The 24,720-nt window shown below is 41.8% G+C and overlaps 1 protein-coding gene across 1 annotated transcript; it reads left to right on the forward strand.

Annotated features, from left to right (window-relative positions):
• The first annotated feature begins 795 nt into the window (after positions 1-795).
• Positions 796-22,427, forward strand: ccdc18 (coiled-coil domain containing 18). The gene is made up of 25 exons (XM_014968514.2): positions 796-1,304; positions 1,706-1,843; positions 1,959-2,065; positions 2,713-2,841; positions 3,585-3,681; positions 3,778-3,899; positions 3,999-4,257; positions 4,443-4,530; positions 6,193-6,410; positions 7,780-7,890; positions 8,641-8,772; positions 8,845-8,979; positions 9,066-9,143; positions 9,432-9,548; positions 9,639-9,806; positions 10,499-10,641; positions 10,974-11,116; positions 11,220-11,433; positions 12,680-12,779; positions 12,857-12,952; positions 14,142-14,282; positions 14,457-14,594; positions 17,674-18,117; positions 18,792-19,445; positions 22,153-22,427. Exons 2-24 carry the CDS (start codon positions 1,715-1,717, stop codon positions 19,425-19,427), a joined length of 3,945 nt encoding a protein of 1,314 aa, XP_014824000.2. The 5' UTR covers positions 796-1,304; positions 1,706-1,714; the 3' UTR covers positions 19,428-19,445; positions 22,153-22,427.
• Positions 22,428-24,720: the final 2,293 nt, after the last annotated feature.

Genomic DNA, 24,720 nt, shown 5'->3' on the forward strand with positions numbered 1-24,720 from the left:
GAAAGGTTTCTGTATCATGTCCACGTTGAGAAATGTTTTCTGTCAAAAGCAACATTTTTACCCCAAGCTTTAATGTAATTTTGCTTTTTAATATTTTATGAAAAAGCAGAGGCTTCTGGAACAAGAGGCTTCCACTTGTTTCTGGAAAAACAAGTGATTAGTTTTTAGAAGTATGATTTTAAGAACATAAAATTTGGAGAGAGGGGTGGGACTCCCCTCCTTGGGTGTGAGCCATTTGTCATCTGGAGAGAAGAACAATGGGTGCACCCAATGTGGCTGATAGACATATTTGGGCTGAGGCAGTAAAGGGGATTTTGCAAGTGATTATTATAATCCCAGTGTCAGACAAGCATACATAGCATGTATAATTATATGTAAACAGATCTGAGTAGAAGTAATGGTGGAGCTGTGGTTTTGTTACAAAGCTGAAAAAATGAGCCACACTGTGCTGCCTCTTGCTGATGTACTGTTAAGGAATATCCATCCATCCTTCCATCCATCCATCCATTTTCTTTACACCCTTGTCCCTTAGTGGGGTCGGGAGGGTTGCTGGTGCCCATCTCCAGCTAACGTTCCGGGCGAGAGGCGGGGTCACCCTGGACAGGTCGCCAGTCTGTCGCAGACTGTTAAGGAATACTCCCTCAAAATAAACCTTTCACTCCTCCCCAATTTCTGCGTATAACTGTGTGACGGCGAAAGGAAAACGACTCGACCCCAAGACGCGCCGTTGTTCGCGGACGCTGTTGCATATCAACCAATCACTTGACGGAATGGCTTAGCTATCCAATTATAAAGTACGTTGTTGGCATGTGGGCGGAGACTAAAATTACCAACCGTTCTGCCTCGATTTCCAGTAACCCGAGAGATTTATTGAAATATAGTTCAGAAACAAATGCTTTTAGCTTATCCTCCGGTCATGTAAGGTAATAGTTCAGACGAAGCAGAAATGATGTATGGTGTTTAACTGCTTTTATAACAAAAAACAAGGCTAATGTTTACTAGCTAACCACCTGTTGGTGTAAAGAGCTCCTCTGTTTACATTCATGTTAGCGTCGTTTATTGGCAGCACAGTGTTCGTTTAAAATTGCAAAGAGATGCATCTTTTTATTTCAACTTTAGACATGTAGACATACAAAAAGCTAGATAAAGTTAACTTTAGTAACACTGGTCGTTATTTAAGCCGAGGAACGACAGTCAGGCGGTTCTGTTCTGATGTTTGACATCGAGGAGAAATTCAACAAAGATGTGTTCAGTCTGATCCAGGGAGCTGAGCTCTGCCACCAGAGTGTGGGACAGAAACTAAGGTGAGTAAAGATTAGAGGTCTAGAATTACGTCTCAATGAATTACTGTGACTATGCAGAAATTGGAGGAAAATGTACAACAATTTCACAATTTCAAGATTTGTATCTGGTTATATATTGACGTTGAAGTTTTTCACATTTTGTAAAGTTATGACAAAATATTGTTTTATTGAGATTTTATATTAAAGACCAGGGGCCTACAAGCCATTTTTTTTTACCCTTAGTTCACCTGAATAAAACTGTGGAACTGAAAATGTTACGTTTTTTTCATCTTTTATTGTTTGTATTATAATTTTTTTAAAGAACCACAATTTTATATCTATTTTTAGATTTTAAAACAAATTAAAACTTGCAGACCTTTTTAAAACCAAACCATACCATGTTCCTATCTCTCTGTGTTCAGCCTGTAGGGATGGCGTCTGTTGCTGCAAGAAAGAAAGGCGGCTGTGTTCGCCAGGAGAACGCCTGCCTGATCACAGATGAGCAGTTCCGCAGCAACCTGGACGCCCTGCAGTTTGAACCAGAAGCTTCCGATCTGCAGGTTGGACATGCATTCAGCCCATCTAACCCCCCTCACGCAGACACACGCATAAAAGAAAAGAGAAGTGTGCTTCAGTTCCATGGTTGCAGTGATACATTAGTGTTTTCTTTGGCAGGTCCATCACAGCCTCTCCAAGGTCATGGTGAGCAGCAGCATGGCGGCCATGAGCGAACACATCCATCAGCTGGAAGCTGAGCTGGAGGCTCAGACTGAGGAACTGAAGTAAGCTCATTGTTCTAATGCAGCGGGTCAAACTCATCTTCATTTTGAGCCACAAGGGCCATGAAGGGACATTCACAAATCTTTGAGAATGTCCCTTTGCAGTTGTGTCAGAATGTGTCGATCAAACTACATGAATTGAATTGAATTTATTGTCGATTCTCACTATGCTTTTTCTGCATTTGATGAGTACCCTTTAAATATAATTTTAACATGTTTTCTACAATGATATAATTTGACACTATTCAAATCAGAACTGATTTGATTTGACTTATCAAATAAAGTCTAGACTCTGGAGGGCCACAGAAATGACTATGATGGGCCAATTTTGGCCCATGGGCCTTGAGTTTGGAAAAGGCTCCGTTTCACTTATAAAACACTAGTTTTTAGAAGACGTTTTCAGATTTTTAATAAAAGAAATCTGTTATACACTGGAAATCAGAAGTTTACATACACTGAATACAAAGACGCATGCACATCTGATGTTGGATCAGACCAAACTTCTCTTGTTTTAGGTCAGCTAGAATTACCCGAATTATTTTTATTTTCTAAACGCCACAATAGTAAGAGAAATAATCTGTCACATTTATTCATTAATGTCTGACTTGCTTAGTTTAAACTCTGCAGTTTCCATCGTCCATGTTTTATAGGGCAGCGGAGCTGAGGGCGGAGTCCTGCCAGGAAGCTGCCACTCACAGTGAGGCTGTGGTCGCCACGGTTACCGAGGAACTGAGGACGCTGAGAGAGGAGCTGGAGAGCAGAACAGTGACAGGAAAGAGGTGGTGGTTTTAGACCTGCTCCCACCTGGAAGTAAACGAGGGGTTAATTATGATCCTGATTGTATTTTGTTGAGCTCAGGCAGTGTTTTTCAAAGTGTGGGTCGCGGCCCCTCGGGGGCCGACATGGTGCGCTGTGAGCGCCTCAGAAAGTTGGAGAGAAGATTAGAGAAAAACAATTTAGCCCCATAAATTTTTTAATCTTAAAATTTTCATCATCATTTTTGTTTTCTTTTATTCAGTCTTTAGTCTTTTTTTTAAAGTACAAAATACAAGTTAAAATAATTGATTTAAACGTTATTTCTAATGCTCATCGTCTGATTGGCTGCCAGTCAAGCTGCTTTGCTTCTTCTGCCAGATTAGCAAGCAAGAAATTGAAGTTTCTGACAAGAAAAAAAAAACACCAAGGAACCGTCCAGCATCCTGCTCCAAAGAAACATAAGAATTGTCGGAATAAAATACATTTTGATGTGATTAATATTAAATATTATACGTCATAATCAAAAGAGTGGATTGTGATGACAAAATTGTGTCATCTGGCAATTAAATTTTTCGCCACAGAATTTGCGATCAAAGCTATCAGGTAGCATTTCTGCTAACTAAATGTAATAATTAATCAATAGAGGATAAAAGACATTGTAAAAGTTGATGTTGCTTTAAATATTTTGTCTCATTTTCTGTGAGTTAATCCTCTTTGGGGTTACATGTTTGGGAACCCCCTGATCTAAACTCGCCTCTCTTCTCAGAGCTGAGCAGCAGAGGAACCAAGCTCTGCAAAATGCAGAGAAACTCAAAGAAGCTTTCGATGATTACAAAGACACATTTTCCATGAAACTCCAAAAGGTACATTTTTACTCAAAATTGTCTCATTTTATGACAAGTAAAAACCTTTTCTTGCTTGTTGACACCAGAGATGTTTTGTCATGTTGCGCCTTGGAGGTGGTGGAGAGTGAGATGACGCTGAAGGAGAGTCTGATGGAGTCCAACAGAGAAAAGCAGGAGTTGGAGGTGAAGTTTTCTGTGCTGGAAAGGGAGCGAGCTGAGCAGAGCCAAACGGTTAGGTACTGAGCGCCTTCTGTTGAGTAGAAGCATAAAGAAAGCTGTCAGCGCTGCTTTTCCCCATCATGCGCTTCACCGGCGGCGTTTTGTTTTCCACACAGCCAGCTGCAGGAGGAGCTGAGGCAGGGCGGAGCGGCTGCGGCTCTCCTCCAGACCCAGCTGGAGCAGGCGGTGCGCAGAGCCTCCCAGCTGGAGCAGCAGCTCTCAGAGCGGGGGGCCGAGTGCAAGGAGGCGGCCTCCGTGCGCAGGGAGGTGGAGGAGCTGCGGACGCTGACCCGTGACCAGGAGCAGAAGATGACCCAGACCCAGGCTGAGCTGTCCGCCCTGGAGGCTGTCCTGGCTCTGCTGCACCTGCAGGAGGTGGGCCAGCTTTCCACTCCCACCCACAGGCTGAGTTTTGTTTCCACACTTACAATCTGGTGTCTGTGTCCAAACCCTGATCCTGGAGTCAGCCTAAAAATAACAAACCCGACTGTGTGTTTGATTGCTGATCCTGTTGAAGAAAGGGAGCCTCAGGCTTCTTTTTTGCTTTTTCATTTCCGAAGGCTCCTGCAGGACCAATCTGCTCCAGTCCATGCATGCTGCCCCCAGTGGACTATTCAGGAGCTGCACATCTGCTGAAGCTGAAGCCAGGTAGGCTCCAGATCCTTCATCAGCTGTAAGGCTGAGCTTCAGAGCTTCTTTTTCTGATGCCGTTGCATCGATTCCTCCATTTTACAGCAGTAGACAAACCGTTTCATGAATCTGTTCCTGTTTTAGCAGCAGTTGACCCGTCACTCGTCTTAATGAATAACTTTGAACAATATATTATGTTTTATGGAATCAAACTTCCACATTCTTCCTTAGACTGTGAAATAGAACGTTATGGTTGGTAATTAGAAATTCCTAGAATCTTTGATTACGGTAACCTAATTTTAAAAAATCCTTGCCTTTAGAATTTAAAAATTTCCAATATAAATATCCAACATTAATATTGTTGTTGTGTATTTTCACCACCTACATTGCTCCTCTGTTTCATACACACCTCAATCCTACAAACACATGAGCAAATAAATACGACATGACCAGATGAAAAATTAACATTGGTTATTAAAATCAGCCCATGTTTTTGTATTGGACCGATACCAGCCTGTTAAAAATGGACTAATGCCGGTCAATACTGATGTTGATGCCATATGGTGCCAAATAAGTATATTTCCTATATTTATTTTAGATGGACTGTCAGAGATGCCAAAGCTGTATCATGAGCTGTTATGTTAAATGCATGCATAGGATTTTATTCCCATGCTGAATAGATTAGCTTAGCTAAAAGTAGAATTTTGTACATTGTTCAGTGAGGTTTATAGCACTATAATAAAAGATCAAATTATCATTGACTTCATGAAGTTTTTTTCATGCATGCTCTGAATTAGCTAAGCATTAGTTTTAAGGGTGAAACGGAATACTATAGTCACAACTTCCTCACTTTATATATTCTGTTCTAGATAAAATGGATTTCACAGTTAAGTATCCCTTGATCCATTTTTTTGGAAATGTTTTCTTTTGTTGTTGTTGTTGTTGTATTTTTTGTTTTTAAGTGGTTGTTGTTTAGATTTAAAATTTCTTCCAGCTCCAGTGTAGAATATTAAGGAAATCAGAGCCGATTTGTTGGCGCACCTTTAGTTTTAGTTTTGTTTTGTTTAGTTCAATGACAGACTGTTTGGATTTTATGTGCTCTTTGATCTTTATTTAGATGTTGACTAGATGGATAAATGGCTAAAAGAAAAAGTTTGGGATGGATGGAGAACTTGTTTAAGTCACATGATCCAACAGTGCAGATTTAAGGCGCTTTCGCACTGCATGGAACGGTACGGAACGGTTCCAGCCCTGTTGTGTTTGCATTACATTGAGGGCGCCATCGAAGCGGTGCCGGACGTCATTATTTTTAAAACTATATAGTAGTGAGAGCCAGCTGTCAACGGAAAATCAACGTCTGACTAACAACCAGCGGCCAATCAGCTGCTGGTTCTAAGCAGAACCGCTTGGCCGGCATGATTGGAACCACAGCTCTTGTGGTTCCATGGGGCCGGGTGGAACCAGTCGCAAGTTGTAATGTGAACACGCTCGGAACCGTACCGTTCTGTACAGTGCGAAAGCGCCTTTAGAGTTATTTTTACATACAAATTACCTGCTAACAATAAATAATGAATAATAATAAAAAAAGATAAAGTTACATCCCAGTATTCCAAAGGGACACCAGCATGCATGTATAGTTGGTGTTTTTCTGGATAACATACCATGTGCCACTGCTTCCAGGTGAGGGCTACCAGCAGCTGCTGCGGGTCCTGCAGGTGAAGGAGGCCGAGCGGATCAAACAGCAGAGCCAGAAGGAGCGTCTGCACGAGCGTCTGAGCAGAGCCCAGGAGGAGATCTCCTCCCTGCAGAGCTCCATGGCCCAGAGAGCCTCCCACTACCAGAACCTCCACACGGAGCTGCTGGAGCGGGGCAGTCAGGCCACCGATGCTCAGAAAGAGGTCACTATGCTTTCTCACCGTTACTCCTCAGCCCTTCGGAGCGACACTAAAGATGATCAGAAATATAAGTCTGAGCAGCACATACACCGTAGATAGTGGCATTCCTTTTAAGGAACAAGGTGCCTGAAAGCCGACAGCGGTGATGTGTAATGATCTCATTTACATCTTAATTTATCCAAAACTGTAGCTATGTATTTCTCAAAACAGGCAAATACTGACAGTGATTCTAATATTTTTATCCAAGGCAAAAAAAAAAAAAAAATATTATAAATAGTACAACACTTCTAATGTTTAAGCATTTTCTTGGATTCACAATCTAAACGAGTGAAACAGATTGTGAAAAGAATAAAATTTAATCTAATTATATATATATAATTAGATTAAATTTTATTCACCACACCAGCATCTTTATTGAAGATGCTGGTGTGGTGATGCTTCAGGCAGAAGGCTGGACTTTGGCTGGACAGCAAAGTTTTGTAACAAACAGCCGCCTACGTCAGCACAAACGAATCGCAAAGGAAATCTTGGTCCAGTCATAGTGAAGTCCCTCCGATCGCTGGACAGCATCTCTTTTACAGACTTCTGGCCAACACACACTCCCCAAAGTAAACATTATCACATAGCCATGTCCCAGATATGGGCATGTTTAGGTCTTGGTGGCGCTCTGTCTGCTACTGCATCTGGAGTCTATAGACTAAACTTGTTTTTCAAACTCGATGTCTTTTGTCCCAAATGTTCCTCTTGAACATTACCAAAAAAAAAAAGTCCATCTGTATGATCAGACACTACACCATGATTACACCTCATATGACATATTGTATAACATGTTTTGTCATTGGCTTGCAAAACAGTTATCAAAACAACCAGTTGAAATGGTTTATAAATGAACATAAAAGCTGTTGAATAAAAACCCTAAAATCCTATTTTCACTTCTCATCTCATTAAAAAAAAAAAACCAACAACTTAAAAGTGGCTATTGGAAAAATATGTTGGCCAAAAATATCAACATTGAGTATATGTAAAGATATGTAGATTTTAAGATGGTTTCATGTATTTCTTATTCTGTAGTGTCATTTTGTGTGTGTGTGTGTGTGTGTTTAAATCCTTTTATTTACTATTATCCTGCCTGTCAATGGGACCAGAGATGTAATTTAGCCACTGAGCTATAATCTTATGCATTTACATATAATGTTAATAGTTATTGTCCCATGTCTAAAAATAAACTAGAACATGCTGGTGACCCTTTTCTAAAACATTAGACGCCAGGAAAATGTTGAGAGTTCTGGAAATAAAAAAAGAAGAATATATTTTTTTCTCTTAATATGCACGTGTCAGATGTTTTTTCTTTCCCTGTTTTACTTTACCTCAGTTAAAAAGAAAAAGTGCTCGAGTCGCTGCGCTGGAGAAGCAGCTGCAGGAAAAAAGCTCTGCATACAGCCTGGCCGCTCTGAAGAACACCGAGCTGGAAAACGAGCTGAAGGTACAGTCACTCAAACCTTTTTACTTTAACTTCATCAGCCGTGCCCCTGAAGCTGCGTTTCCATTAGCCGTAAAATTGTGCATGCTGAAAGTACGAAAATACATTTGCTTAATGGAAACACGGCTATTTAGAAAAAAAAAATCACGTTTTCAATAAAAAGTTTTTTGCGCCAGAATGAGGTGGTGTTTTTTTTTTTAGCCGTATCAAAATAGGCGGAATTCGCAAAACGGCTACAAAAACACTTTTTTCCACTTCATATGTGTCACGTTACTACTGGCGAAAACGTCGAAGAAGACGACAGGAAGTAGTAGGAGGATGATGGCTTGCTTTTTTCCCAGACAATGTGCAGCTGGCTCCACCAGTTCTCTCAACAGCATCACACAGTTCATAAAAAGTTTTGTGTCATTCCAATGTGTTGAATCTATAAGTCTTCTGTAAAGTCATAGACTACAGTCTCCCTAAAATGCCCAAGTAGGCGGGGCTTATAGTTCCAAAGGCTGAATAAGACGTCTCCTCTCATTGGCTGAATTCTGAATATATCTCATGTAAGTGTTTACATCAGGCGCTGCCTCGCGAGTTTTAATGACTTATTACGCGAACAAGCTTCTTCACAAATTAATATAATTTCTTAATTAATGGAAATACCGCAGTTGCCAATGGTTTTTCGTCATTAGCAGGATAGATACAAAGATTTGTATTGTATTTGTAATGGAAAGGCAGCTAGAGACTCGGGTTCTGATCTGATTACAGGAGAAGAGCAGCAGCGTTCAGCACTACCAGGGTCTGATGAGCAGAAAGCAGAAGGAGCACCAGAAGGCTCTGGATCAGTGCAAACAGACTCACTCTAAGCAGCTGGCTGAGCAACAGCATAGGATAGAAATGGTAACATGAACTCATCAGCTCCTTTGGCGGCAGCATCAGCTAAGCTAACAGTGGCTCTGTGACTTCATGTAGCTGCAGCTGTCTGTGGAGGAGAGCCTGACCCAGATGTTGGAACTGGAACAGCAGCTGGGTTCTGTTCAGATGGAGCGGGACAAGGCTCAGAAAGCTGCGCTGCTGCTGCAGACCTCTGTGGATCGGCTCACAGAGGCAAGGCAACATGTTGGTTCCATCCCCATACAGGACTGGACAGAGGAGTTTATACGTTGGTGTAACGTTCTGTTTCCTCAATCCAGGAGAAGCAGGTCGAAGTTCGACGCAACCAGGAGATGCTGCAGAGTTTCAAAGATCAGGCTTCTCACTCTGCCACCATGGTTTGTACAGAACACAAAATGGAAAAGTCACAAGAAGTATGCATAGGATTTCTTTTTTTTATGTCTGGGTCAATATGAAAGAAAATCTAAATTTCTAAATCGTATTCCCTGTTAGGATGTCTAAAAGTTTCCATTTGTTCATTTCTTCATCCATCCATCTGACAGGTGCATCTACAGGATTCTAGTTCATGTGTTCAGAAGTGAATGTTTTCTAATTTACAGGAGCCACAAGTAAAACGATGTTGTATCCACCATCGATAACCTGCTGTGTGTTTCTCCACTGCTCAGATATCTGAGCTGCAATCCTGCCTGTCGGCGTGCAAAGAGGAGCTGAACTCGTACCTGCAGCAAATGGAGGAGCTGAAGAGGAACCATGAGACGGAGCTGCAGAGGAAGAATGAAAAGGTCCACACTGAAAACGTCTGTCAGCTGGTTTATCAGGGCGCAAGGCAGTTAAACACACACCCCTGTCTTCTCTCCTTGTTGCTTTTTCAGATGTCTTGTCTGCAGGAGAAGCTGCACAGCACCAGCCTGGTCTGTCAGAGCTCCAGTGAGCAGAACCTGCAGCTGCAGGAGTCTCTGCAGCAACAGCAGACCATGCTGACCGAGAGCACGGCTCGGGTCTCTGAGCTGGAGGAGAGCCAGAGCCATCTGCAAAGACAGGTGAGGCTGACACACACACGCACACATACACACACACACACACACACACACACACACACACACACACACACACACACACACACACACACACAGACATCACAGAGCTGTGTTAGAAGCTCAGGAGTACCTAGAAGAATTTGAGGAATTTTGGATTTTCAACTGCAAATGACCCAGCTCCACCTTGGAGGTGCAGCTCCTCCTCCTACCTGCAGTTTCCAAGCTTCCGCCTCACAGAGCAGCCCCTGGATGGCTCCATCCAGCTCCTTCAGACTAGCCAACAGCAATTGGCAAACACCTGATGGAGTTGTTCCATCAGCTGAGCTGGTCAGTACAACGTTGTTAAAGAGTTAATGGAGGAGCCATGTTGTGGTGACTTCCTGAAGGCAGAATTTCAGAAAGATCAGGAGTTTTTAAAGAGACAGAGGCCCAATTTTAAAGTGTTAAATTATAAAGTCAAATTCAAATAATATTTTAAATGTATACAACATTTTTATAACAACTGAAGGTGACATAGTTACTTGATTATGCTGTAAAATGGCTCAGTGTTGCTAGTAAATACGCAACACTGGCCCTTTAATCTGTCAAAACTCACCACTTTTTCCACTTTTGAATCTCATTATGTAGGTAATGGAAAAACACTTTCCTGGCCGTGTTTTTCCAGTTAACAGCTGACTTTGTGCTGTCTGTTCCAGGTGTCTGGTTTGGAGCAGCAGCTGGAGCGAACGTGGGCTTCTCTACAAGATGAGGTCAGGAGCAGAGGCCTGGAGGCCCAGGCTGCGGAGAGGAACCTGCAGGAGACGACCGAACAGAACACACAACTCTCCAAATCCATCAGGTCCCAGACAGAGGAGCTAGGATCACACAAAGCTCCTCATACTACTTGTTTTCTGTATTATCCCTCTAATAAAATACTAATTCTAACACTCTAGAATACATTAAAATGACATTATGATGTGTAACTTTTGTAATATAGCAAAATCCACATCATGATAAGCATAAGTCCCACTCAGACGTTGGTCTGTTTAGTTCATTCCAGCTTCTGTTTGTGAACGGTTTTGCTTCTCTTTTAGGACAAAATACACAAGCCTTTCTCTGTTGGTTTTAGAGCTATGCTTTCAGTTAAAGCTTGAAACTTTACCTCATGTTCTGCTTTATATTTCTGGGCAGTCATCTCAGATTGAAGATGGAAAAGCTGGAGGTGGAGCTGGAGCACCTGAGGAGCCAAGTGGCTGCAAAGGCAGAGCAGATCATCGGCTTGCAGCAGAACCTGCAGCACACCCAGAGCCAAGTCATCAGCAAGACCTCCACAGGTTAGACATTCAGGATCAGTTTGGAAATAAAACAGGACGATGTTTTCAGCATGTCCTCGGTCAGCCTCATCTTTGTCCTTTATCAACTCTCATCTTCCTCCAGTTGAGGAACTTGAGGAGAAGCTCCATCGCTGTGAGGAGGAGCGGCTCTGCAGCATGCAGAGAGTAAAGGTCCTGGAGGGCGAGCTGCGCTCTGTGCAGGCGGAGCTGGACGACACCGTGGAGCGGGTACAGGAGCTGCAGGACGACCTGCAGAGGACCCAGACCGTCTCTGACCAACGGCAAGCCCAGGTGGACAAACTGGGCGTGAGGCTGAGGTGAGGGGAAGTCCACGTGTGGAAAAATCCCTCTGTGCACGACACGAACAGAAGATCGCATCAGCAAGTCTGCTGCTCTGAACATCTATGGAAAACAATGCAAATGTTGATGCTTTGCTTTAAATCAAACCCGATTTCCTTCATTTTTGGTGATCAGCCGATATTTGCATGTGAAAACGATCTCCGTCCACAATGTCACATCACAAGAGACACCCCGCTGCCAACTTATTGACTTTGTTGCTGTGTTTAGCAACTTTTCATCGGTATTGGCCAAAATTGGAATCAGCAGGCCAGGCTTTTAAAAGATGGGTGATCAGCCAGAAAACTGCAATCATTGTGTTCTTATTTCTTATTTTTGATAAATTTAGATATTTCTAAAGTAAAGCATCTTTAAAGTATTTTATCTTTTACGGTAAAGTTAAACATTGTTGCATGAAATGCAGAATCATGCAAAGCCCAGTTGTATGACACAACAGTTTCCATGACTACTGTACATCAAGCACTCTGTTGGATAATCAGACACGAAGAAACTAGGAAAATCAAAAGCCAAGCTGGAGTTATTATGATTTTCTGAACTTTTTAACTCCTCCATTAAACCTGTGTGTGTCTGCCGGCACATGTATACTAGTGGAACATAAGTATCAACCCAAACGCTGCAAAAAGAATGAATGAATATCCTAATATTGTCTTGCACAAACATTTCATCTTCCACAATCCAGAAGTTGTTCTCCTGAGCGCTGATGATGAGACAGTTGGCTTATGGATTATCACAGAGCTGGACTATAAATCAGCAACAATATATATGTGATAGGTTTGTGATCAATATCTATTGATAAAACATCAGTGAAATCCATCAATTTCACTGAGCGTGGATCCAGAACCGCACAGCATTCTGGGAAAAACTCATTCACTCTTTGGTTGCCTAGCAACAACCTGTAGAGCAACCAGTAGAACAACTTGTGGAGCGGCAGTTTAAGTTTTTCGCCACCATGCCTCATAAATGCTTAAAAACAAAAAAAAATTCATAACTAATTACCATTATTGACTGATATGAAACGCTTATCACATTATGTTTTTCAGCCATATCATCCAGCTGTAATTTATCTGTGTGTGTGTGTGTGTGTGTGTGTGTGTGTGTGTGTGCGCGTGTGTGCGTGCGTGCGTGCGTGCGTGCGTGCGTGCGTGCGTGCGTGCGTGCGTGCGTGCGTGCGTGCGTGCGCGCGTGCGCGCGTGCGCGAATTTTCAGTGAGACCCAGAGGGAGTTGGAGGAGAGAACTCATGAGGTCTTGGACATGGACAACGCCCTGAAAGAAAGACAGGAGGAGCTCCAGCAGAGAGCCAAGCTGGTGCAGCACATCTTCAATCACCGCCATTAAACGTTTGTCTCATCTACCAGCTGTCCTCACTGCCGTGTCCCCCTCAGCTCAGCCAGTTGGACGAAGCCATCAGGGAGCACAAGCTGGAGATGGACAGGAAGGTGGAGGTCCTGCAGCAGGAGCTAACGCAAAGAAATGCCAAGGTCAGAGAACCTGTCCTGTCCTCTGCTTTTTATTCGTTTTAGCCTCAAGTTTCCATCCAGAGACTTTAGGGAAGAAAAAAAATACCATATAAAGCTAATTTGAAAAGTACATTTTTGCTGGTTTTATAATAAATGCTGTTCCTTTTTATACAAAAAGAATATTAATTAATTTAAATTACATTTATAATGACAACTTCATTCCAGTACAGTTAAACTAACTTCTCTCAGGCTCGTCTAAACCCGACTCATTTCCCGTACTAGCGGATGATCGATCCGAAACACAGAAATGGTGCAAACTCCCAAACACACGAGCACAAAACTAATGCAAAATGCTGCACACACAGGAAGTAAAAGAAAAAGGGAAACTGGCATAAATACAGCAGAGGCAGCAAGTATGAAACTCTGCAAACTCGTTCCATAGAACAGTTTTTCTCCACACCACTAGGGGGAGTCGACCACCAAATCATACAGGACCAGACCCTCAGTAAAGACAGATGTCAAGATTTAACAGGATGTCCAGGAGAATTTGGAGGAAGAAAGAAAAGGTGCATTATGCTTGATGTCATTTTTCAACAGTAGCATATTTATGTAGGTTGTATCACCCAGTCCAGACGCCCCCCAGTGGTCTGGAGCACTTCCATTTTGTGGAGCGAGTTTGCCGCATTTCATTCTTGCTGTTCTTGTTTCTATTTACAGCATTTTCACTTTCTGTCTATTTCATGTGATTGCAGCATTCTTTGTTTGCATTGTTTTTCTGTGGAATTAGTTTTTTTTTCTTGTGATTATGTGTTGTTGTTTTTTTTGCATCATTCATGTGTTTGCTGCCCATTTCCACCTGTCTGTCACTTTAGAAACACCAAACACTCAGCTGTAACTGAGACTTTCACTCAGGGCGTTTGAACATAAAAACACTTTTAAGATCTTTATTAGTTAAAATGACACGCATCATTTTCATTCCACTTCTGATAAGTCTGGGATTGTAATTTGACAAAATGTCAATGGATGTAAAAACTTTGCATAGCACAGTATACAGTTCAAACATCCCAGTCAGAACTTCCCAAACATGCAGCTTTTGTTTTGATAGAAGTGAGGAGACAAGTTCCCGTGGAAACACGATGGGCATCACTAATTTATATAGTTACTGAGATTTGCTGGATCTTCCTGTCTGCTCCTGTTTCTGTGCTGTTAGGAGACAGAGGAGCTCAGCCGGCAGCTGTCTGAGTGTGAGCAACGGCTCCAGAAGGCCCTGGACGAACTGGAAGCGAGTCGGCGTGACCGTGACGCTCTGAGCAGAGAGCTGGACGCAACCAAGCTGCAGATCAGGGAGATGGTGAAGCCACATGTTGCTCTGACTTCTGGGACTGTTAGCTGTTGGTTTCCCTGGGATTTACTGGAATAGTCTGAGAATGAGTCATTTTTTCCCATTCCCTTCAGCTGCCTCCATGTTGCGTTTATGATTTTAACCATGTGGTGTATGTGTGTGTGTATGTGTGTGTTTTTGCAGGAGAGCCAGCTGCGCAGCGTAGTGGAGGAGCTACTTCGAAAGGAGTCTGGGTGGCTGCAGGAGGAGGAGCGGCTGCAGAGCACGCTCTCTGCTCTGGAGCAGGAGCTGGAGCTGGAGAAGGAGCAGCACAGTAAAGAGGTACACCTCCTCTACCTCCTCCACCTCCTCCCTCCTGACACCAGAGAAGAGAATATACTTTACTGTCCCCTAGGGGACATTTATCACAGACTCGAGGGTGTACACTGCATAGTAGCAGCTGCCCAAACAAACAGTAAATACACATACAAACAGCTTGACTACATAAACAACAGTTTAAATTTAACAAAACAAAACACCAAAGTTATTGCACACGCTCCACCTCAACATGCTCTGTTTAAAAAGAGTGTTTTCTGCTTTGTTCTTTGGAATTAAAATATCTATGTTGAAATAACAATTGTTTTTGTTAAATTACTTTAGAAGATCCTGCTAATACAAATGTTGGACATTTCTATTTATTTCTGAAGACATTCAGTCAGTTACACAAAACATGACAGGAACAGGACTGTACATGGTCGACACAGTGACTCCAGCTTAAAGGGGCAGTATTTTATAAAATCAACTTTTTCTTAGCTTTACATCATGTAATAACATTATTCCCTCGTCAGAAACATACCTGTAGCGTTACTTTGATTCTTTCATGTTTGCTTGAGAAATCCTTTAATCTCCCGTGGCAACCATTCAGCTGTGCAAAACGCCTGGGTGGACCTAGCGTCGTAACCCTCCCTCGAAACTCTGCGACTCAGCTCCTTCAGACTAGCCAGGAGGAATTGGCAGACACCTGCTGTTGCGCTCATTATAGGAGCTACTTATCAGAGCAATGCTGGTTAAAAAATATTGTTAAAGGGTTAATAGAGGAACCAGGAAGAGCAGGAGTTTTTAAAGAGACAGAGGCCCAATTTCAAGGCATTTAATCACGTCGTCAAATTTCTTTTAAGTCATTTGATGTATATAGCATTTTTATAACAACTGAAGTTAACATAGTTACTTCATTGTGCTATAAAATGGCAGTATGTGGCTGGATAATACATAATGCTGCCCCTTTAAGAGGTTATCCAGGTGAAAAACTAGACACCTGTCAGGACTGAGCTGTTTTATCTCCTCCCTGTAGATGTGGGGCGGTTTGGTCCCCCACCGCCTGGGGACCAAACACCATCAGCTGTGTTTTTTTTATTTTTTATTTTTTATGGTAGCAATGAGATAACATGGGTCACATTTAGGGCTGTTGTAAACGAATATTTTAGTAATCGAGTAATCTATCGATTATTCTTACGATTAATCGAATAATCGGATTAAAAAAATTTATAAAATGAAATATTGGTAAATCTGGCATAATACCGGTGTTACTATCAGATATCAATATCAGTCCAATTTTTCATATTTGAGCATCCCTAACAGTTGCTTTTTTGTAGTTTAGAAAACTAACCTGTAACAATAATAGCTCACTTTCTAAGTTAACCAGAAGAAAAGTTATAGAAAAATCTGAAATTATATTGAATGTAATAACAAAGAGGCAGGCTCACAAATATGCTTATAAAAAATGTCTACAATCCAGCTTTTAGTTTATGTATTCATCTTCAGTGAGTTTAATAGATTAATTAAACTCACCTTGCCACCTAACCTGTCACGCTTTGGGTTTGAAAATACGGGAAATGCCGCCTGGAGTGGGAGGAGAGGGCGAATGAACGAACATGGGGTGGAGGGGAGGAAATAGACCAGCGGACTGACGAACCGTTAGACCGGGGGACGAACACGGGGGGAAGCAATACGGGATATTTGCGACACCTTCACTGGTCACACTCAGAAACTCATCTACCAGCCATGTACGATGCGCTCCGCCACCCGTTTCTTCAGACCGGGATATGAAATGTATTGTGCGGTTCGTCGGTAAAGCTACATTTACACGGTAAGCATCAGCTACTCAGCCGCCCGCCCTGTTCAGTCTATCCGCTCACCTCAGCGCTCTTCCCGCCGTTCGCTTTCAACCAGCAGCCCCGGAGGAGAAATGCTGCCGTACTCCAGGCATTCCCCAGTCATTTTAAGGATGCTTATTGGTTCCCCAAAAACGATAAAAAGTCGGGCATTATCATCAATCAATAAAATCCCCACAGGCCAATCTTGAAGACTGGACTTTATGCCGCTGAGACTTAGCTTTTGTCAACAACTCAGAGACGGAAGTGAGAGCTCCGCGCAACGCAAATGAAGTCCCGGCCGGAACACGGTGCGCTAACTATTAAAACATAAATTAACGAAGCTTCGAGGCAGGTAAATTTTCCTCGAGGAATTTTAGTAATCGAGGTACTCGAATCATTCGAGGAATCGTTTCAGCCCTAGTCACATTCTCCTCTGACTGAAGTCAGGATTTTATGCTCGAGATTTGGAAATTGTCTCGTCACCTGGAAGACATGACGGCGGTTTTTCATGAGAATTTCAGTCTCCGCCTCATCAGTCCGTGTGCTTCCTGTTGGTCTGTGTTAGAACAGCTGCTGTGGGTTTGCAGTGACTCTGGTGTCACCGTTGTTCCTCACACGCTGCTGTTCTGTCTCATCTCTATTCCTGTTCTTGGTGTTTTTACCCAAGGGAAACCTTCTGACATTATGTTTTTCTGCTGGGGTTTTATGTAATTCACTAATACACAGTATTGCCTAGCAGGAAAATGATTCACATTTTTTTTTGTCTTCATTTACATTCACCTTATTACCTGGTTATGTAACATTTCAAATTTAATAGAGAAATAATTCTAGATAAAGAGAAACTGGAGTGCAAAACACCGTTAGGACATTTCTTAAAGTAGATATTGACATAATTTACATGATTTAATAAAAAATAAAATAATACTCCAGTCCTATGGAGGTGTGCCTCTACCAGCTTTGCTTAGTCTTCGTCAGATCGGCTTTAGAGCATAATGACTGTGATTCTCATTCAAATTCTGATCTGGGCTTTAATTAGGCCTTTTTATCACATGAATATGCATTAATCTAATGATCCCATTGTAACCCTGGCTTTAGGATCTAACATGGTTGTTTTGTATTCATCCATTTTCTCTGTAGAACTGAGTGTCTAACACAAGTGTATTTGTGCAGCAAATTTCAGCAAAGTACTGTAAAGGGATGTTGGACGCTGTGTAAATGCTTTTGTGAGACCCTGTGTCCTGACCGCGCTGCTCTCCGTCGTCCTGCAGCTGGAGTCTCTGCAGCAAACGCGGGGCCAGCTCCTCAAAGTGTCGGAGCAGATCTCCTCCACCATGCGCTCGTCCCAGGAGCAGCTCACCGCCACGCTCCAGCAGAGCCAGGCCCAGCTGGAGGAGGCCAGGGCGCAGTGCAGCCGGGTCAAAGCCCAGCTGGACCAGGCCGAGATCGAGCTGGACTACAGCCGCAGCCAGGCCAGCCACCTGCAGGCGCAGCTGGACCAGAGCCAGGCGGAGCTGCTGCAGAGCAGAACCGAGCTGGAGGACAGCAGGGTTCTGTGTGAGCAGACCAGAGTCCAGAGCAGCCACCTCCATGCGCAGCTGGAGCTGCTCTCCGCGCAGCTTCAGCAAACCCGAGCGCAGGTTTCCCAGCTCCAAACTCGGCTCCAAGCCTCGGAGAAGTCTGCAGAGATGTCCGTCGATTCGCTGCTCATCAAGGTACGTTTTATCCCAGAACCGCATGGTTCACCGGCTTCCTGCGCTTCCTTAACAAGTCTTAAAATCATTTAAAATTAAAAATAAAAAATAAAAAACAGTGACTTAAATACATTAATCACATACATCTTACCATGAGCTACGTCAGTGCTATGCTGATAAAAATGTTAAAGTTTTAATAGAGGAGTCATGTTGTGTTGACTTTCTGAAGGTGGAGTTTCAGAGAGTTGAGGAGTTTTTAAAAAATCAGAGGCCCAATTTTAAGGTGTTACTATATAAATTCAAATTTGTTTTAAGTCATTTTTGTCATTTTTGATATATCTGGTATTTGTAATAACAGCTGAAGGCAAAATAGTTTTTTGACTGCGTCATAAAATGGCACTCTGTGCCTGGAAAACACACAATACTGACCCTTTAAGCTTAAGCTTATTATACAGAATGAGAAGCTCAAAGCCACAAACTCCAGAAATTTCAGTCTTTGCTACGTTTGATTGTAAAAGAGTTGTATCCTCACCTCAAGATTACAATTACCTCTTATATTTCTAGGGGTTTTTTGTCTTAAGTTTCCTTCAAGGTGGCATAAGAAGTCTTATATATGACTTTCTGAAACCTGCAGGAAGCCTTTGACTGTTCCTCTTGTTTCAACGTGTTTCTTGCTGGTTTTCCTCCTGCTGCAGGAGTCAGAGGTGACCCGCCTCCAGGCTCGGATCTCCAGTCTGGGACGAGCAGCAGAGAGAAAGAGCCTCTGCAGCCACTCTGCCTCCGTCACTGAGCCTCCGGAGCCCTCCTTCTCCTCTCAGCCGTCTCTTCCTTCCTTCAGACTCCTACCGGCCTCCATCCGCTTGTCTCCACGCTCTCACCCGGCGCCCCGGTGCTCCCCGACACACGACTGGCCTCAGAGCGCCAGCTTACACTCCTCTACGGACTTCCCTCACAACCTGAGGGGGACGCTGATCAGGGAGCTGTGGGACTCTTCCTCTGCGTCTGGTTCGACGTTCCCAGGGTCGGCTGACCAAAGCTGGCGGGGCCTCAGCACCACCGAGGCCTCGGTGACGTCCAACGCCTCGTTCGACCCGCTCACGTACTTGGGGGACAAACCCAACGACGCAGACGTCCACGCAGAGGCACCGGTGGAACAGCAGGGGGATGACCAGCCGCTCACTGAGTCCAGGAGGGAGTCCGAGGGGACTCTGGTGGGAGAGGACGAGGGAGAGGTGGACATGAGTTCACTGACCGGGATGCTGAGGTTTGTGAATCAGACTCTCGCCATGCAGCAGGATCCGTCTCCATGGAGCCCCATAAAGCAGACCTGACTCTCTGCGACTCTGCAGGTAAAAAACACCTTCAATTAGCTGATTGATCAATGAAAGCTTGAAAACTTGGTTTTGTTGTCTGAAATGGGAAGTATCAGAGTAACAGTTACTGACATCTAGTGGTCGAGTTGGAGATTCACCTGTTTTCTGCCTTATATCAACGTTCGCAAGCCATTTTGTTAAAATGCAATCACAAGTTTCAGTGTATTTTATGAGATTAGTCAAAAATAGGAGCACATAATAAATTTTACCATGATACCCTGAACACAACATTTTTTTCCTGAATCATAGTGGTGGCAGCATCATGCTGTGGGATGATTTTTTCCCCCATGCTGGTTAGAGTTGATGAGAGATGAAGATGGAGCCTAAAGACCAATGTAAGGATCTAGACCTGAGAACTCATGTGTTAGCACGGTCCAGTCAAAGTCCAGACCTGAATCCCACTGCAAAGATTAACTGACCAGCTGCAAACTGAGTTACAGATGCTCTCCCTTTTGTCTGACAGAGATGTTTCTTTTTTTTTTTTGTGCAAAACTGAAATGAAACGGGCTTTCATGAAATGCTCCCTCATTAGTTGAATGAAAGTGCATGCCACACTTTTTAGATTTGTATTTGTTTGAGAAGAAAAAACTAAGGGTGATCTGCTGAATGAACTTTAGTTCATCTGCCTAGAAAGCCCAGTTTGTTTTACGGAGGTGAGAATAGATGATCAAACTGTGATGAGGACCAAACGGTGAACTCTGGTTCGCCCACAGACCCAGGTCTCTGGTTCAAATGTACTCTGGTCAAGGTCGAATGCATATGTGACCAGCGGAGACCGCTCCAAACGCAGGAAGCGGACTGCAGTGCAGGGCATTCTGGGTAAATACAACCAAAACAAACATGTGAGTATAGATCCACTGGGAGAAATCCAGCCAGTGAAATCTGATGCCACTCCATGTTTGTTTACATTTTGTGAAGAAGGAAGTTGTTCTCTGTGTCTCCTTCAAAGGTTTTCATATCGTTTCCTTCAGCGGTTTTTGGTGCAGCGCCACCACAGGTGTGGAGGTGAACAGGTTTTTCAGTGTGAAAGAGAATTATAGCAGCCGAAACAAATGTTGCAACTTTGGTCACCAATCAAACCGAGTCTACAGGACTATCAGGTGTGAAAGTCTCATTGTCCTTCTGTTTCACAATAATGTGCCACTTTGGTTCGATCTACACCATGAAAACTCTATAAAACACTTTAAAGGTTTGTGCTTATGAAGTCACAACAGTCCAATATAAACCTGGATGTGTTTATCTCTGGTATCATCTTTTTTTTTTCCAAGTGGAAGAAGCCACAGCAGTGTTTGACTAACCAAGGATCACATTGTACCTTCAGGTTTTCACTTCTAGTTTCACACACTGTCTCTTGTTTTTGTGTCATGCAATGAACTTTGAATTCTGGATTTCTTAATCACTTGGATCTTTATGTGACGCAGCCTTCAGATAGTACCTCTAATAGTATCTGAAATGTGTTTTAATGCTGTTATCTGGCTGTCATCAGCCTATTAGCCACTAAGTCCTCGGTTTTGATGACAAGCTTTGAGACTGTCAGTCACACTGATCGCTCTCACGGCCACCTCTGTGGGGGAGGAGAGGAACAAAACTTTCAACACCAGGAACATTGAGCAATAAAAACTTCTTTAGGTTGTTTAGTTGGTTTATTGTTTAGAGGGTCATGTTTGGCAAAGTAAGAGGTATTTATATAGAAAACGACACAAAACTATGCCTACTTCCTGAGCTTTTTTTTACATTCATGCTGCAACCACAAACTTCAGTGTATCTTACTGTGAGTTTATGTGGCGGAACAGCGCAAGCTGTGAAGAGGAAGGAAAACGATACGCGACTTTCAAAAGGTTTTACAAAACTTGTTTTTAAAAAAGTGTGTGGTGCATTTCTATTGAGCCCCTCCAGGCTAGCAGTTAATAAAGTCACATTTTACTCCAGTTATAGTTTTGATTCCCTGCAGCATGATGCTGCCACCACCGGGTTTCCCTGATGGGGGTGGTGTGTTCAGGAGGATGTTTTACGATGCGTAGCATTCAGCATGTAAAACATAAAGTGGAATTTAGCTAATTCTGCCATCACCTGAACAGAGTACCTTCATGTTGGATTCATGCAGCCTCTATGACTTCCTCTCTTCTTGCTGTGCTGCTTCAGTTGTTTACTGACTTTTATCAAATCACATTACAACATATGCAGAGAGACGGAGCCTCTGTAAATGTAAACCATGATGACCCGAGAAAAATTTGTCATTGCAAACGTTGAAGTCTGGCTGACTTTATGAAATAGTTTCAAGTTTTACTCAGAATTAAGATTGTCATGGTAACACATTTCCTGGTCGATAAATTGCCCCAGTAACTATTGGGATAAACTCTAATATTGTTTTGAGACCATTTTCAAATAATATATTGATAATAGCATAATAATGCAAGTTTGCCCTGTCAAAGATAAACTGTGAGATCTTTTAAATATTCCCCCCAAAAACAAACAAAACAAATAAAAAGGAAATTAAAACCACACATGATCAAAACCATAAATTAAATGGGTTGTGATGTGTCTTTAAACAAAATTGCACTTCAAAAAATATTTCTCATCTGATTGGAAATTATCACGTTCATTTTAATTTATCATGTGATGAATTGACTGATGTTTTTTGTAACCCAGGATGCCTGACAGGCACTTTCCTTCTGTCTTTCAGGGAGCTGCCTGCATGGGGAGCACAGCAGCCAACCTAAAATGTTGGTTGGTGTGTATTTATAAACCTTTTCCATGTTTTGTCCCTTTATGTGTTAGTGATCAAGATAAATTATTAGAGCATGTTTATGTGACCTCTTTAATTGCACTTAGTAAAACATGGATTCTTTAGTTCAGCAGAATGTAGCATTTGCATTTTATTTAACATTGTTAACTACTGTTTGTAAATGTGAATAGTTTTCTTATTAAAATCTGCCAATTAAAGAGTTTTTACATAAACTGAGGTGACTCTTGGCGATGATGCGTTCCAATGAAAATCTCTGGAAGTTCCCACGCTGTGCTGGAGCATCAACAAACTGCTCTCTGACCATGGAAGGAATGTTTGGCACACGGCTCCATGTGGGCAAGTGAAATTATGATCACATGTGAACACAGAGCAAAAACATCAGAAAGGTTTGATCCCGTTTGGATTGAAAACATCTTTAGACTGCACCTTTAGTAGGATCCTGGTAATGTTGTTAATAATAAAATTATGGTAACATTTCTTTGAAGGGGTGTGCATAAGACTGACATGACACTGTCATAAACATGACATAATATCTGTCATGAACATAAACAAGTCTTTATGAATGTTTGACAGTTGTCATGAAGTGTCATTCGGTAAATAATGACACTTTTAATGCAAAGTTGCTCTAAAAGTCCATTGAAAGTGCCAACTTTGCATGATTTTGTAAATTATGATAATTTACTGAAAAAAGAGATAGTATCTCGTTATTTTTGAAGGCATCTCGTTATTTCGAGATGGCATCTCGAAATAACAAGATACTATAACGAGATACTATCTTGAAATAACGAGACACCATCTTGAAATAACGAGATGCTTGTTATATTATCTCGTTATTTTGAGATACTATCTCGACATAACGAGATATCATCTCGAAATAACTAGATACTATAACAAGATGCCATAACAAGATAGCATGTCGAAATAAGATAACATATTGAAATAAGATTCCATTTCGAAATAACGAGATACTATAACAAGATACCATAACAAGATAGCATGTCGAAATAAGATATCATATTGAAATAAGATTCCATTTCAAAATAACGAGATACTATAACAAGATACCATAACAAGATAGCATGTCGAAATAACAAGATATATTGAAATAAGATTCCATTTCGAAATAACGAGATGCTATAACAAGATACTATCACGAAGCAACTAATGTACAATCTCGATACAATCTCGAAATAACGAGATACTATCTCGAAATAATGAGATATCATATTGAAATAAGATTCCATTTCGAAATAACTAGATGCTATAACAAGATACTATCATGAAGTAACTACATACTATAACAACATACTATCTCGAAATAACGAGATACTATCTCGAAATAACAAGATACCATATCGAAATAACGAGATATATTGAAATAAGATTCCATTTCGAAATAACTAGATGCTATAACAAGATACTATCACGAAGTAACTACATACTATAACAAGATACTATCTCGAAATAACGAGATACCATCTCGAAATAACGACACACCATCTCGAAATAACGAGATGCTTGTTATATTATCTCGTTATTTCGAGATGGTATCACGTCATAGTATCTCGTTATTTTGAGATAGCATCTCGCTATTTCAAGATAGTATCTCATTATATTTCGTTAAATCTCATTATTACGAGATACTATCTCATTATGAGATCATTTATTTCTTTTTTCTTTATCAGAGTGGTGGAAGTGGGCTTCCGTAGCTAGAAAAGACATCAATTCTGGAAACTTTCTGCATCAACACGCAGATGTCTTTACACTTGTTTTTTGGGGTGGGGTTTATAATAACTCTTGAAACTTTCATGTTTATGTCACTACATAAGCATGTTTAGCACTACATGCCCTCAATGGGAGGCTGGAGTTTTATTTATTTATTTTCTGAACAAATACACCTGATCTTAAGCTTAATCTGATATTAAAATCAATGAATGTAATTATTGGTATTATTACGAGAGGAAAAATTTTAAAGCTTATTAACGCTTTTTAAAACCTTTTGACTCACTATATCCTCTCTTATGCCCGGATTCAGAAAATGCTGTGCACAAAGACTGAGATCACACAGAGATAACAGTGTCACAATAATCAGCATTTATTCAAGACAGATGCATACTATCACCATAAAAGCACATCAGAAAACTCAGAGTACAAACAACACATGAATTTACCCGAGAGAGGGAAAATGACAAAAGATGGAAACAACAAACCAAAGGCAAAGACGTCTTTGGAGAATTGCAAAAGCAAATCTGATTTGTTACTCCTGTGTACAAATTTTTACAGTAAAGGCATATTCTTCTCTTTAATTTATTCAAATAAGGCATATCTTTGCTCATCCAACCAGGAGCTGTCTCGGACCCTCTTAAAAGTTAGAAACTCCCTACAATTTGTTTTCAAGATCAAACATCAGTTGTCACCTTTATCTAAACAAAGTGGAAGCAGAGCTTCTCCTTCACTGGCTTGAACTCATGTGGTTTTATGGCTTTTCACAGATCAGTGTGAAAG

This window comes from Poecilia mexicana, unplaced genomic scaffold, assembly GCF_051168715.1.
Source record: "Poecilia mexicana isolate PSO_F unplaced genomic scaffold, ASM5116871v1 scaffold_17, whole genome shotgun sequence".
In the NCBI taxonomy this organism is placed as follows: Eukaryota; Metazoa; Chordata; class Actinopteri; order Cyprinodontiformes; family Poeciliidae; genus Poecilia; species Poecilia mexicana.

Bases quoted from the DNA above. Each gene is read 5' to 3' on its own strand.
- ccdc18 (XM_014968514.2), top strand. From the start codon at position 1,715: ATGGCGTCTGTTGCTGCAAGAAAGAAAGGCGGCTGTGTTCGCCAGGAG. The intron at 2,066-2,712 runs GTAAGCTCATTG...CATGTTTTATAG, and splicing joins GCTCAGACTGAGGAACTGAA to GGCAGCGGAGCTGAGGGCGG. The intron at 3,682-3,777 runs GTACATTTTTAC...TGCGCCTTGGAG, and splicing joins TTTCCATGAAACTCCAAAAG to GTGGTGGAGAGTGAGATGAC.